Source organism: Diplotaxodon limnothrissa, linkage group LG2, assembly GCF_057381915.1.
Source record: "Diplotaxodon limnothrissa isolate DT_005_m linkage group LG2, D_limnothrissa_male_GT1.1, whole genome shotgun sequence".
NCBI lineage: Eukaryota > Metazoa > Chordata > Actinopteri > Cichliformes > Cichlidae > Diplotaxodon > Diplotaxodon limnothrissa.
Genome location: NC_140597.1, coordinates 31,496,025 through 31,511,454, shown reverse-complemented (window position 1 = coordinate 31,511,454; position 15,430 = coordinate 31,496,025). Strand labels below are relative to the sequence as shown.

At 41.6% G+C, this 15,430-nt stretch overlaps 1 protein-coding gene across 4 annotated transcripts in view; it reads left to right on the top strand.

The window, feature by feature from the left end:
- The window catches only part of apbb2a (amyloid beta (A4) precursor protein-binding, family B, member 2a), a 36,880-nt gene extending 21,703 nt beyond the window's left edge, over positions 1 to 15,177 (top strand). For 2 of the 4 annotated variants that reach the window (XM_085371097.1, XM_085371104.1), the window contains exons 8-14: positions 238 to 243; positions 2,838 to 2,952; positions 5,592 to 5,667; positions 14,311 to 14,391; positions 14,477 to 14,592; positions 14,669 to 14,851; positions 15,001 to 15,177. In XM_085371097.1, the coding sequence (XP_085227223.1) occupies positions 238 to 243; positions 2,838 to 2,952; positions 5,592 to 5,667; positions 14,311 to 14,391; positions 14,477 to 14,592; positions 14,669 to 14,851; positions 15,001 to 15,177 (754 nt within the window). The remainder of the gene's footprint in view (positions 1 to 237; positions 244 to 2,837; positions 2,953 to 5,591; positions 5,668 to 14,310; positions 14,392 to 14,476; positions 14,593 to 14,668; positions 14,852 to 15,000) is intronic. The other 2 variants (XM_085371081.1, XM_085371089.1) reach the window with 1 other exon arrangement.
- The last annotated feature ends 253 nt before the right edge of the window (positions 15,178 to 15,430 follow it).

The following is a 15,430-nucleotide window of genomic DNA, read 5'->3' as shown; positions in this document are numbered from 1 at the left end:
TTCACTTTGCTTTTTTGTTGGTTTTCATCTTCTCCCATAATATAACTTTCCCATCCCACCACTCTTATGTGTCTTTTTATGTCCCACACTCTTCCTTTAACACATTTATTCTTATTCCTTATGTTATGTTTCCTTTACAACCATCACCTTTATTTTCTTTCTTTCTATTTTCAACCACCATCTCTTCAACAACCCCTCTTGCCCTCCTTCTGCCTCCTTCTGCTTCCGGGGACACAGAGAAAGGTAACTGCTCTTTGTGCCGTGCTCACGTGCGATCTTGCTCTTCAGCTGTTTTCTGTAATCGTTGTGTCAGGGCTCCCGCCCTTGTGTGCGATCACATTTGTCACTTCAGGCTTCAAATCAGTGGCTTTGCTTCGCCTAGAGTCACTGTTGCTCTTTACAAGAGTGCAGGACCGACTACTGAAAGTCTAAATCACTGGTGTCAAATCGTCAGCGAGCCAGACTGGCCACGGGCTGTTTCCTATTAAGAGTTGCATGCTGTTTTATAGCATTGTGATCCCTGAGAGAGGATACAGAAGTTATAAAAGAACCATTTGTAGTATGCGAAGCAAGGCCACTCATGCTGCTTTGGTGACGCACTGCTCAGATGTCCCAGAATGAAGTGTACTGGACACCAAACACACACACACACTCAGTCACACATCATATTGCACTTTCCTTTGTGGCCACAATCAGAGAGCATTATCGACTTACAGTGTGTGAGCACACAATTAAGCAGAAGAGACGGGCCAGATAATGGACTCATAAACACAAAGAGCCTGCTGTGATAAATGGCAGTGTTTGGCGTATTTCTGTTTGTGCCTGTGGTTATTCTGAAGTGTTCAATGTATGTGTGTGCATCTGGTGACACTGCCATCTGTTTTGGCTTCACTCTGTATTCACCGATTACTCATTTGTTTCTGTTCTAGCTGGAAACACATCCTCCTACCTTTTGTTCCTCCGCTTGTCTCACCTGTTAATGGGGAAGAGATGTGTCTTTCATCTTGTCTGTGCGCGTATGTGTGTATGTAGCATTTCCCACATGTGGCTGGTTTTCATCTGCCACCCACACTGAATAAAGTTTCTTTCTTAGCCGAGTTTCCTCCCTCAATATCACTCTCATACTCCTCATTTTACGCTGCAGTGTGACACCACTGAGAAGCTCTTGCCATGAAGTTTCTTCAAGGACACGCACGCACACACACACACGCACACACACACACACACACACACACACACGTCTGCCTAAATATTTGCATAAGCCCAAGTGTTTGTCATTTTATCCAATATTGGCAACTGCCACCTCCAGTTCAGTTCAATATGAACCATAGACTGTATATAAAAGATGGACATATTCACAGCAAGCTATTTGCTTGTCACCATCTTGGTTGTTAGACATTATAAGCAGGGTGTGGATATGACCAGCAAAGCTGTGGACACTGCATGTGCATTTGGTAGCAACTAGTCAGTCGCAAGGTAGCCACACCGCAATGGTTTAGCATCAATTTAACACTTAGTTGAGTAATAATTTACAGAAATCATATTATACTATACTAAATTAGACTTGAATGACATCATAAATTCATCAAAAGCATGTTTACTGAGGTAATACATTAAGAAAAATGAGTCGTAATCTGCAAAAGAATGCAGATTTAAAACACTTCCTGTAATAGCTTCACTTTTCAGACCCCATAATACATGCCCATCTTTTATATACAGTTTTTGCTATGAAGAGACTGGTCCTAACATGAATGCCTGCACAGCTCGAGGCAACATGTAAATGACGCAAATAATGAAGCTGCAGTTTGTGACTCAGCTAATTAGACACAGCCCCAAAAGAAGTTCTTAGAGAAGAGGTAAATACATCATGATGCAAAATGGGCATAATAATGTTGCTGTCATTTGTGGATTTTAGTTCTTGTGCGTGTTCTCTTTTCTAGCCCCTTTTTACATCGCTGAACAGAAGATAAAGCAAACAGGTGCAGGGAGAGGGCTGGACAGGTCCAAGGACAAGCATCACCTCCTAACAACACAGAAGAGGGAAAAGATGTAAAACCCAGTTCAGTAAAAAGCTGTTGTTACAAAGGAGAGAAAACAATTGGTTGAAACACTGTGTTAGATGTCGCAAGTAATCCAAATATATTCACACTGTAGATGAGGATAAAATTGAACCCAAGAAACAACAAAACAAAAACGGCTAAAGGAACAGTAATATACAAATTAGCGATCATGAATCCATATTGTCCCTGAGCTAAGTGGCTGCAGGGGGATGTATGAAGCCCTTAAAGAGTGTTTGATCACAATATTCAACAATTTTCAAACATGGATCTCCAAGGAATAATACCAGGCGCCTTTGAGCAGAAAAATATCATCTATTTGATAAAAATCCATCTTGCAGGAGCTATTAAGTGCATTAAACCTAAGTGGATAAAACCTTACTCTCCTGCATACAAATATCTGGAATTAAGACACGTTAGACTGAAATATCACTGCAGAAAAAATGTAAATAAACGAAAAGATGGAATCATATTGAAATTAATTCAGTGATTCAGCATCCCACGGCTTATTTCTTTTCCCTAATGGCTTTGTTGCTCACCTCAAGATATGTGCCTCAATTTTCTGGATGCTCCTTCCTTTTTCATTTCATTATCTTGTCCCACTTTTTTTTAAGTTGTCCTTTGTCTTCTAATCATAAATGTTAGAGAGCATCTGTAAAAAAAGCTTAAAAGATTTTTAAATACTGTCCCTTTAACAAGAGTTTGGTTCAACTGCTTTTAGGGTGCCTTGAGATAAACTTTGAGTGTCACATCTGCATGTGTCTTCTGTCTGTGCTTCAGGGATTTCGCCTATGTGGCCAGAGACAAAAACACACGGGTGCTGAAGTGCCACGTGTTCCGATGTGATACCCCTGCCGCAGCCATCGCCACAAGTCTCCACGAAATCTGTTCCAAGGTTTGTATCATAACCTCTCCTGCCTCCTTATCTCCTGCTCTGAAACAAGCTAGGAAGTTTTAATCAGCTCAGATGTTATAAGGGGGGGGGGTGTCATTATAACAACCCTGTATCTTAGATGATATTCGCACATGCGTGTTCCAGTGCCCTGATAAGATTTCTGATTTCTCTTCCCGAGAAGTAGGGCTGTGAGGAGAGATAGCAGAAAGCCTTTACAGCGAGATGATAAGTTTGCAGTTGCAGAGTATGTGCAGTGCTAGTTTTCAATATATGTCCCTAAAGTGTGGGATGGGAATGGACATTTTTTTATGGACATTTTGGTCCATAAAAGAGTGATAAATACCTCAGCTATTCCTAATCAAAACCCAACATAAGTTCTGCTCTTAGCCTACTCCATGGATGCTAATGTTTACATGTACAAACGCAGAAACTTAACTCATCCTCTAGAACGTGCGCTGCATGCAACCACAGTGGCCAAGGTTTGACCTGCTTGCTTGCTGCTTGTCACTATGTCAGTAAAACAAAGTAAAAAGGCCAAAAAATAAATATTAAAAAAGAACAACCTGCTGATAACTGTCATAGTCATAACTACATAAACATCCATCATCACAGAATACAGTTCTGAAACTTTATAGAGCTCTAAATTCTCTTTTTATATCATACTTTTAGCTCGGAGGGTAAATAAGTGACTCCTCATGGACGTCCGCATACCTTTCAGCTGCCAGCATAGCTGTTTCACTAACAGGGCACCACGTGCAAGTGTGTCCCAAGCCAACTAGAAAGAAGTATAATAAGAACAACTGCGCATCTGTGATGTCCAAAGGTGTCCGTGTGCTCATCCACAAGGGAGTGTATGGTTGGAGAGTTGTGTGTTATCTTGCAATGTGTACTGCAGTGTAATGCATAAAGAGCAAATACTATTTTCAACACTAACACAGCACTTTTCCTAGTCAGTGACATAGTTCACTTGTTTAGAGACTTTAGATTTCACACTGACACACACACTGACTCATAATGCTTTATGTACAAAGAGAAATCAGTGTGTCCTCAGGCCAGCGCTGACCTTGTGAAGAATGACTGTACCCGGAACAACAGATCTACTCCCTTTGAGGCACATCGACCCATTTAGAGAGAAGATTTAATTTCTTCTTATCTCGAACCCCAAACCGAAGGAAGAGTGTGCATCAGTGCATTTGGATGTGACCATGACTCTTCACACCTTTACGCCACCTATTTTAAACACAGTGGTAGTTTTCTCTTTACTGCAGGGGAAAAACTTGGTGACCTGAGCCTTGCAGCTGCGCAGCACGCTGAATGGCCCTCCTTTGTGTGTGGGTGTGTGTGTGTGAGGGTGGGAGTGAGTGTGCCTTCTTGCATGTTCCCCTGTGAGCAGAGTTGCAGACTCACCACAGACTTTGATTAATGACACCTCCAATTAATCAAGTATCTGTAGCAGGAAAAGAGTGCAGCAGCTCGAGTGCAGGGACCATGCAAAATATTCAACACTCTTTAAAGAGTGTGTCCACTGCAGCACAAGAGAAAGCAAGAAAATAGAGAGAAAAGACCATTCTTTAAGTGCAGAACTGAAGTATAATTGGGAAAGAAGTAACAGGTGATGTCACTGAGAAGACCAAAACAGCTGCTACATATAACTGATGTAAAATACTGATTTCTCCATTATGTTTTAACTTTTTTTTTTTCCAAAATCAATATGCTGCACTGTTATTTGAAGTGACGTCTTTCATTGCAATCAAATGAGCACTGCAGTCTACTTGGATTCAGTCCCACACACCCTGGCTTACCTAAATATTCAGAATAGTGCACCAACTATAAGGCTGAAAATAGTCCTTTGCAAATAGCATTCTTACTCCTTTTGCTAAAAAATTTGGCTGCTTCATTGTTTTATGAGATTTTTTTTTACCTTTTGAAGGACATGAAACTGCTTATTTGTAGCCTGTTTTTAAGGAGTGCACAGACTGTATATAAAAGAAGGACGTTGCAAAGGTGAAGCTAATGCATTTTTAAAATCTTTCAAATAGTCAAAGTTTTACTTGCTTTATGAGCTTAGTGAAACTATTCTCATTTAATTTGTGGTCTCAGCTGGTGGTTTCAAATTTATTTGTCACAGCATGATGTTCATTTTATGGTTTATGATCACATTTAGAATAAAAAATAAATATGATTTAGGGAGTGGTTACCTTCTGATTGACTGTTAGCTACAATATGAGTAAGAAATGCTTCTTATCTTTTTCCATTGAGATCATCCCTTTGCTTTTGATGTTAACAAGTCTTCACAAACTGATCGGCAAAAACATGATGGTTACAACTATCTTTATTATACAGTCTTTAGTAGAAACACTTATTTACTGCTAGTACTAACTAATACCCAGTCTGTTACTGGTGTGTTTTAACTGTAAATCTTTGATAAAAATAGATTTGTCAGATGATCTAGTCTTATTAATATTTATCACTCCTGTCCCTGTTTTAAAACCAAACCTTTTTCATCACTTTCCTCCATTTTTTTTTTTTTTGCAGTCCTCTTGTGTTCCCTTTTTTCAAATTCCTCTTTTTTCCTTTGCACTCTGTTCCTCTCACCCTGTTTTCACCCAAACACTCTTCAATTTTTCTCTCCTCGTTAGATCATGGCTGAGAGGAAAAGTGCCAAGGCTGCAGCTGGCAGCTCCTCCCAGAACGGCTCCGACGTACCCATGCAAGGTACATGCATGCACAGTCATGTGTTTATCACTTCAGAGGACATTAGAAAAAAGAATTAGGGTAACTATAACCATAATGCCAAGAACTTCAACATAAGCATTACATGATAAGGATTTTTTTATCCTTAGAAGAGAGAAAAAAAAGTAACTTCATGTAACTCTCTAAGGAGATTTATGTGCATTTGGAATTGTAAGCTTATCATTTCTCTTATAGCATTTATCCAAATCTGAAACCACGTATATGCTTCTTAAAAAATGGCCTCACTGCCTGAGAATCAGCTGTGAACATTTGTTAAAAGAAAAGACAGCAGTGTTAGGTTCACTTACATTCACATAACGCTGACACCAGAATAACTCCTCGCCATAAACTCCTCACTCAACAGAGCTTTATCCTCACAATAATTCTATTCACTGTTTTCCATTTCACTAATTCCCACTGCTTGTTCCTTTTAGTCCCAAATAATTATAGGAAGACAGCAGAAAAAGCCACGACACAATTCATCCTTTGCTATAACTTCAGCTGCCATGCGTATCTGCTGAGCATGATGGTTGGGGGGGATGCTCTGACATCAGAATATAAAAGAACTATATCGGCTCTTCACTCGCAGAGGCAGTCGACCTCATTAAAACCCAATTAGTGTTTCTTTGAGGCGAGGCCTGGTACTCCACAGCTCCCATCCCAAACCCAGGATCAAAGAACTTCATGGTGGAGGATCCCTCACATCTTTTGTAGCTGTAACTTGCGTGAACTCATAGATTGAACTCATACACTTTTCATTAAAAATGTTGGTACAGTGTAAGGTGTTGCCCTTGAAATGGATAGAACGGCCTGTTAGCTTGAAAACTTGGCTGGGTTTTTATTTTTCCTTCTGTGTGTGGAACAGTTTTCGCCTGGATTAGATCTCTTTTTTGGGTAGCTGTTAGCGCATAATCCTGTGTTGGGACACAATTGAGGAGATTAGCACCAAATGATTTGGGATGAGCACCAGCACTAGGATAATCGCATCGGTGTTGTCATCGGATCAGGCCTGTCTGAGCTCTGCTTTAAAACAGAATTAATGTAAGAAAACTCTTTCACAATTCATTGTTCGTGTAAGTACAGTTCGGAAAGCTTTAGCGCCCTGAAAAGGTGAGACAACGTAAGCGCATGTAAATCTATATGCTCAGATTTCTGAATTACTACCTTCCCATGTTATCTGATTCCTATTGCAATTAAGTTGCTTGTGTCCATGATGTCACTGTTGGCTTTGGCTTCAGGTGCAAGAGCGCTCAACTCTGAACACATCGATTTGGCTTAGTGTGGTCACATGTAACCAAAGGCCATTAAAACACTATTTTTTTTATTGTTACTATACTGTGCAAAACGTCAGAGTCAGCACTCATTTCTTTATGTTGCTTCGAAGTAGCCAGTAGTGGCTTTTTTGTAGTTTTTTTAAAGCAGCAGTAGATCTCCAGGTTTTTGTAAAGGTTTTCTTTGAACATTGACTGCTTTTTCCCTCATTTTCAGAGGAATGTTTTTGTTTATTGAATCATTCAAGTATAAACTATAAACATAAAATACAACAAACTCCATGGGTGAACCAGTGTTGCTTCTACATATAAAGAACCAATTTTAAATGATATCTTTAGGCACTTTGTTTCTAGCAGCCTGTCACAAAAGTTCCTAATATTAGGGCTGCTCGATTATGGCAAAAATGATAATCACGATTATTTTCACTGAAATTGAGATCTCGATTATTTGACGATATTTATTTAACCCTTTAAGACCTACCATAGAACCAAGTCCGCCAGAGCTTATATTATATTTTTACATGTTGTAGTGCCATTTGTGGGAGCATTTCAAGTTGCTATACAACTATTATAGCCCATATTTTAATAATATGTATGCATTAAGTCCATAGTAACTACATTAATTGCAAAAAAGTGCAATAAACTACAAAAAAAAATTGAAAATCATTTTTGTTTTTTTTGCATATATTTCTACTTGGAGAAATTTAAGAGGCTTATCCTTCAAAACTTTAAATACAAAAAAGTTGCAAAAAATAGTTTACAACAGGAAATTTATTTTGAGTGTCTTCATAGTTTTATTTTGGAGATACATCAATTTTTATATACTGCAGGAAAAACGAAAAAAACAATCCTATGATGCAAATTTGCAAAGAAAACAGCATCAAAATAAACTATTTCCAGCAGTGCAATTCGAGTTCTAAGCATCCCAGAAACTATTCAGAAAAGTCAAACATGACCAGTATCCACAGGTTTCTGTAAGAGCGTACGTAGGCTGCCATGACAGACCACTTCTTCCGTTGTCCGGTTTTATACTTCCGGTTTCTCAAAGCGAGACCCAGCGTTCAGTCATTGCTAACAACAAAATCAGTTACTTTGTGCGGTAATAAGTGGCTTTACCTGTTCGAAGATGAGCTCGGGTTCAACGTGTGCTGTCGTCGGCTGCCACAATAATTCAAGAAAACTGAAAAACGCATTAGAAACATTTTGCCTTGAGCATCAACAACTTAGAAAGGCCTGTCCGTGCCCACCGCCCTACGCACTGCACTCTATGCCACGGAAGGAGGATCGGAAACTAGCGTGGCTGGCAGCTTTAAAACTCAAACACCCTCCAAAGAGAGTTTATGTTTGCTCCTTTCATTTTATCGATAAAAAGCCCACAGAGCTACACTCCGACCCGGAGCTTTATCTGGGCTATGACCGACCCCCACCGAAGAAAAGAAGAAAGCTCACTCGGACCACTTTGAGTGTGACAGCTTCCAGTAATACGAACAAAAACACAGTAGCCTTTGACCAGTCCAGTGTTTCTGTTTCAGTGATTTAAACATTGTGATATCCAGATAAGTGATATACCTTCCACAGAATAGCAGCCGCATGACTACATGATCTCCCTAATCCGGCGATACAGGAACAGCCGACTGTCTCCACTACTCCACTTTCTCTTAGCATTGCCCATGCTAAGTGTTTCGCTTGATTAATACTCTGGCTCGGCTCTACAGCTGCTTTAAGAAAAATAAAGTCGCCTTGTTTGTTGAGCAGTACTTTATCAATTTTGTTGCTGTGCAGGTAATTATACGCCTCGCTGCTCTTGTAATTACGTAATTCCTCGCCATCAACTCCTTCGGAAAATACAAGCTAATTAATAATAATTAATAATTAATTTATTAATAATGTCGATGCCATAGTTTCATGTCATCTACCCACTCCGTGAGAAGTGACGGGTGAGGCACTGCAACTGAACTGTCCTCGCTGCTTTTTAAAACAGCTCTACTGTGTATCCACCTTCGATGTGTTGCCATTTAATCCAGGTAAAAGAAACTGCAGTGAGAGAAATCTTTATCAACAGTGAAGGTGTAACCCCGCAACTGTCAACAACAGCGCAAGCGGAAGTAAAAAACCGACTTCCGCTATGAATCGGGGTAATGGCGCGAAATCAGAAATACTGTGGATAGGCTTTTAAGGCCTACAAGTAAAAAAAACTACAATTTCCGCGAAAATGACGTCACTTCCGGTTTCGGGCAGGAAATGGCGGACATGTGACAGTTCGCGCTGACGTCTGTTTAACTGTGGGAAGTGTTACGAACAGCTGATCGGATCGGCAAAGCGTGTTTCTGGAATATTATGTTTTTGTTCCTGCAAGCGCTTTTTATGCAATTTTTGCAAAGCTTTATGTGGAAGAAAACCGTGACCGAGGACAAGCTGATGGCATAAAATGTAAGTACAACTCCTCCGGTTTCATATGCAAAACAAATTATTGCGCTAGCTTACACGGTCCAGGTTCTACAGGGATTTAAAAATAGTTATGCAAAACGGAGCGTGCTGCTCTGACCGGATCTAAAGGGTTAACAATGACTTTAAAAAATAATATAAAATAGTGTGCAACACCACTGAAGTTTTTTTTACCTCTCTTTTCAACCAACGGCAGTCACTCTCCTCTCCAAATAACTTCTGCTTAGCTTTCCGAGCTTCCCTCGGGTCCTCTTAATCAGCGGTCTCCAACCTTTTTTGCGCCACAGACGGTTTATGCCCGACAATATTTTCACGGACCGGCCTTTAAGGTGTCGCGGATAAATGAGGGAGGGGCCAATAATCGGCTCAGTCATTTTTAATGATCGTTGAAAGCCCAGATCATAATCGTGATTAAAATTCGATTAATTGAGCAGCCCTAGTTCCTATTTCAGGGCGATCGTGGCTCAAGAGTTGGGTGTTTGTCTTGTAATCGGAAGGTTGCCGGTTCAAGCCCCGGCTCAGACAGTCTCGGTCGTTGTGTCCTTGGGCGAGACACTTCACCTACCGCCTACTGGTGATGGCCAGAGGGGCCGATGGCGCGATATGGCAGCCTCGCCTCTGTCAGTCTGTCCCAGGGCAGCTGTGGCTACAACTGTAGCTGCCTCCACCAGTGTGTGAATGTGAGAGTGAATGAATAGTGGTATTGTAAAGCGCTTTGAGGGGTCCCGAAAAAGCGCTATATAAATGCAATCCATTATTATTATTATTAATTCAGTGTTATGTATATAGCGCAACAACGCCTCAAGGAGACCACTTTATATTGTATTTTAAATACCCTAAAATAATAGAGCGAAAACCCAAGTAATCAGACAACCACTTACGAACTAGCTAGCACGTGGTGACAGTGGGAAAGATGAACTCGCTTTTAACAGGAAGAAACTTCCAGCAGAACTAGGCTCATGGAAGAGCAGGAGGGCGGTGAAAGAGGCGAAGCAGCGCTACGGGAGGAAACTAGAGTCACAACTCCAACAGAGTGACTCTAGGAGCCTGTGGCGGGGACTAAGGACAATAACGGACTATAAAGCACCAACAACCGGTATGACGAACGCGGCCGTGACTTTGGCAGACGAGCTGAACACTTTCTATGCTCGCTTCGAGGCTGCAGCTAAGGTCTCCAACAATGCTAGTGTTAGCGGCGCTAACGGCTGCAGACAGGAAGATACTGCCAGCACCGGAAACGTGCTCGTCATCTCCGAGCATGAAGTAAGGAGAGCCTTCAAGAGAGTGAACACCAGGAAAGCAGCAGGACCAGACGGCATCCCAGGTCGTATCCTAAGAGACTGCGCATACCAGCTAGCTCCTGTGTTCACTGAGATATTCAACATCTCTTTATCTCAGTCGGTGATCCCCACATGCTTCAAAGAGTCCATCATTGTTCCTGTCCCGAAGAAACCCCACCCTGCTTCTCTCAATGACTATCGCCCTGTAGCCCTCACCTCAGTAGTGATGAAGTGCTTTGAACGCCTGGTCAGAGACTTCATCATTTCTTCACTACCAGACACACTGGACCCACTACAGTTCGCTTACCGTCCAAATCGTTCCACAGACGATGCCATCTCTCATCTCCTCCACACATCACTCACTCACTTGGACACTAGAAGGGGGAATTATGTTAAAATGCTCTTCATAGACTACAGCTCTGCATTTAACACCATAATTCCCTCCACACTCACCACCAAGCTGGAGCATCTGGGACTCAGCTCATCTATGTGTCAGTGGATCTCCAACTTCCTAACTGGCAGACCACAGGCAGTAAGGATGGGCGGACATGTCTCAGCCTCCACCACTCTCAGCACTGGAGCCCCCCAGGGGTGTGTTCTGAGCCCCCTGCTGTACTCTTTGTACACATATGACTGTGTGGCCACTACCAGCTCCACCACCATCATCAAGTTTGCTGACGACACCGTCGTGGTGGGCCTGATCTCTGATAACAACGAGACGGCCTACCTGAAGGAGATTAGGAATCTGGAGAACTGGTGCCAGAGGAACAACCTCCTTCTAAACGTCAGTAAGACAAAGGAGCTGATAGTGGACTTCAGCACTAAGCAGGAGAGGAACTACCAGACCCCCGTCATCAACGAGTGCCCAGTGGAGAGAGTGGACAGCTTCAAATACCTCGGAGTTCACATCACGCAGGACCTGTCACATCAACACCGTGGTGAAAAAGGCCCGACAGCGTCTCTACCACCTCAGACGCTTGAGAGACTTCCAACTGCCCTCCAAGGTGCTCAGGAACTTTTACTCGTGCACCATAGAGAGCATCCTGGCGGGAAACATCTTAACCTGGTTCGGGAACAGCACCATGCAGGACAGACGAGCTCTACAGAGGGTTGTGCGGTCAGCTGAGCGCACCATCCGCTCCGAGCTCCCTGACCTGCACTCAATCTACAGCAGGCGGTGCTGGACCAAGGCCAGGAAGATCGTGAAGGACCTCAGCCATCCCAACAACAGACTGTTCTCTCTGCTGAGGTCAGGAAAGCGATTCCGCTCCCTGAAGACCAACACAGAGAGACTGAGGAGGAGCTTCTTCCCGCAGGCGATACGGTCTCTCAATCACACCACCACACAGTACTGACCCACACATATGGTTCTTACACACACACTGGACTTTCTGGACATTGTTTTTGCTCAACACTGGTCACTATATTCTTCATTTCCGGTTAATACTTGTACAGCTGCTGTTATTGTGTATATATTTATTTATATTTAGATTTCTTCATACATTCTTATATAGTTCTATATTGTGTATTGTGTATTTTGTTGTACAGTTATTTTATTTTCAACTTTAATTTATATATTTATCTTTATCTTATTCTTCCCAGTTAAATTTACCCTTCATTCTAATTTGTGTTGTACAGTTATTTCATTTTTAACCTTAATTTATATTTTATTCCTTCCTAGTTAAATTTACCCTTTTTAATTTTTCATATTTATTTCCTATCTTATTCATAGCCTTTTCCTTTTTTGTTTTCTTTAGGTCACGAGCAGTTGTCCAAGCATTTCACTACATATCGTACTGTGTATGACTGTGTACGTGACAAATAAAATTTGAATTTGAATTTGAATTTTCTGTTGCAAGCTATTGAGGGTGAGGGGAGGAAGACAGGACCAAATACATACTGTGGAAGAGAGCTAGAGATTAATAATAATTGATGAATAAATTCAGAGTGGTGAATAAACATGCAATAAGTGAAAAAAGTGGAATGAAGAAGAAAAACACTCAGTGGAAGACCCAACAGCCTAGACCTATTGCGGCATAACTAAGGGAGGATTCAGTGTGTCTGTCTCCTGAATCCAAACTGGGAGTTGGTTCTACAGAAGAGGGGCATGTAAGCTGAAGGGTCTGCCTCCCATTCTACATTTAAATACTCTAGGAACCACGAGTAAGCCTGCAGGCTGAGAGTGAAGTGCTCTATTGGGGTGATATGCTGATGAGGTCTTTAAGAGAAGATGGGGCCTGATTATGTAAGAATTTTTATGTGAGAAGCAAATTAAATTCACACATCATTTCTTCCCATTTCTTGAGTTGAATCTGTGAAAAATGCCAAAAATAATATGGTTTGACAGGCATAAAATAGTACGTTTGCACCAACATGATTCCCAAAGAGCTATTAGCTGAAAACTTTGCATATCTTTGCATGATGTGCAGAATCTCCTTAATCATTAATAATTAAGAAACTGGACAAGTGGAGAACAAAAAAAGAAGTGACGTGTACGTGAAAATCATCTCATTAAGCGAAATATCTAGCAAAGACATGACACAGGACTGTGTAAAACACAATGCAGGCTATTTTATCCATTATTGTTGGAGCTCCTCTTGGAGATCTGATGCAATTCTGAACGTACGAGTAGTATCGTCAGATTATTGATCAGGCAATACTATGTGGAAAGTCTTTAACAATGGCATAATTTTTTAGCACGATAATGATAAAAGCACACTATCATTGCAGTAAAGGCATAACTGGAAAACACACAATGCAGCATTATCAGTCATGGAGTTGCTTCCCCAGATCATCAGTGTGGGAGCACCTTGATAGAGAACAGAACAAAAGGCAGCCAAAATCCTAAGAAGAGCTTTGAATGTCCTTTAAAAAGCCTGGATAACTATTTCTGAAGACTACTTACAGAAATTAGAAGGAATCTTCCCTAAGAGAATTCAGACTGTGTAGAAATATAAAGGTGCTCTTACCAAATATTGACTGTTAAGCCAGTTAGTATTGTACAGAGTCTGTTTTTGCCTGTTAAACTGTATTTTCATGTATGTTTTTAAATATTTTCCTTTTTCCTGGCAAAATATAAAGGAATGAGGGATGTCTCAAGGCTTTTGTACAGTACTGCACATTAAAGCCTCTGTGTGTACAAATTTAAACCCCGTACTGACAGTCAAAGAGTTTTCCATAACTTTTAAAGCTAATTACACACATTATTAGATAGATGATGCAAACATTTGTGCCAACTGAGATGCAGGTGATACAACAACATTGCGTACGACACTATTTTCTGCCTAAAGGCGATCATATAAGCAGGCAAAGCTGTGTTTTCATAGGGAAACCACTCCAGCTCGCTTAAGCTTACATGCTTCTGTGTTTTTTGTGCTCTAATCATGTGAACAGTGCCCCAGTATATTAAAATATTCAGCAGTGTTTGTTTATTTCTGCACTTTAAGCCAATTATCATGTGTGGACTACTCTTTTGAAAATTTGCTTTAGATGTTGTCACGTGATTAAATCTCTTGGGGGCTGTGTGTGTGTGTGTGTGTGTGTGTGTGTGTGTGTGTGTGTGTGTGTGTGTGTGTGTGTGTGTGTGTGAGAGAATGTTAAAATTTGTGTTTTTGTGTTTCTCCCTGCAGAGTTTCCCATGCCAAAGACCGAGTTGGTGCAAAAGTTTCATGTGCACTATCTGGGGATGACGTCTGTGTCTCGACCTATAGGTAAACTCAAACACCCACTGGAAGACCTCGTGTAGTAGATTCTTAGATCCTAAACTGCTGAGACTCTCCTGCGTTATGTCACCAGGTATGGACATCATAAATGGCGCCATAGACAGCCTCGTGTCCTCTACAGGCAAAGAGGACTGGACTCCTGTTATACTGAGCATCGCTGATACCACGTTGGCAGTCATCAAAGAAAAGGCAAGGGAATATTTGTTGTGAATGTACTTGTCAGGCAGAGAGCAAAGTCTAACTGTCCTCTTTCATGGCTGCGCAGGAGGAGGAAGAGGAGGTACTGGTGGAGTGTCGTGTCCGTTTTCTGTCCTTCATGGGCGTGGGACGGGATGTTCATTCATTTGCCTTCATTATGGACACTGGAAGCCAGCATTTCCAGTGTCACGTGTTCTGGTGTGAACCCAATGCAGGCAGTGTATCTGAGGCTGTCCAGGCAGCTTGTGTGGTAAGCACTAAAAATGAAGTGTAAAAGTGTATGTGTTGGATTTTGTTGCAGCTAGTTTCACATTTTTTTCTTCTTTGTTTAGCACTTTTGACATTGGTTGGAATATTTCCAACACTTCCTCACAAAAACCTTTCCCTTCTCCTTCTCAGCTTCGGTACCAGAAGTGCCTGGTAGCACGGCCGCCCTCCCAGCGTGCTGGCTCTTCCTCCTCGCCGTCTGCAGACTCAGTGACCCGGCGGGTGACCACTAGCGTGAAACGCGGCGTCCAGTCTCTCATAGACACTCTGAAACCCAAGAAACAGCCATCAGAACTCCCCCAGCAATGACCGTCACCTCTGACCACTGCACCCCTCCCCAGCCTGGAAGCCACTCACACTTTCGCCACAATAGCACTTAATCAGTACCAGCCATGGTAACCAACGATGTACATACAGTATAACAAACATCAACACAGATTAAAGGAAAGAAAAACCATTCTTGCCTGACGATTAAAAAAAAGAAAAAAAGAAAAAAGAAAATTCACCTGTTTTGTGTGAAAGAAGGGAAAAGCTGGCGTCAACTGTTGAACTTTGACACTAC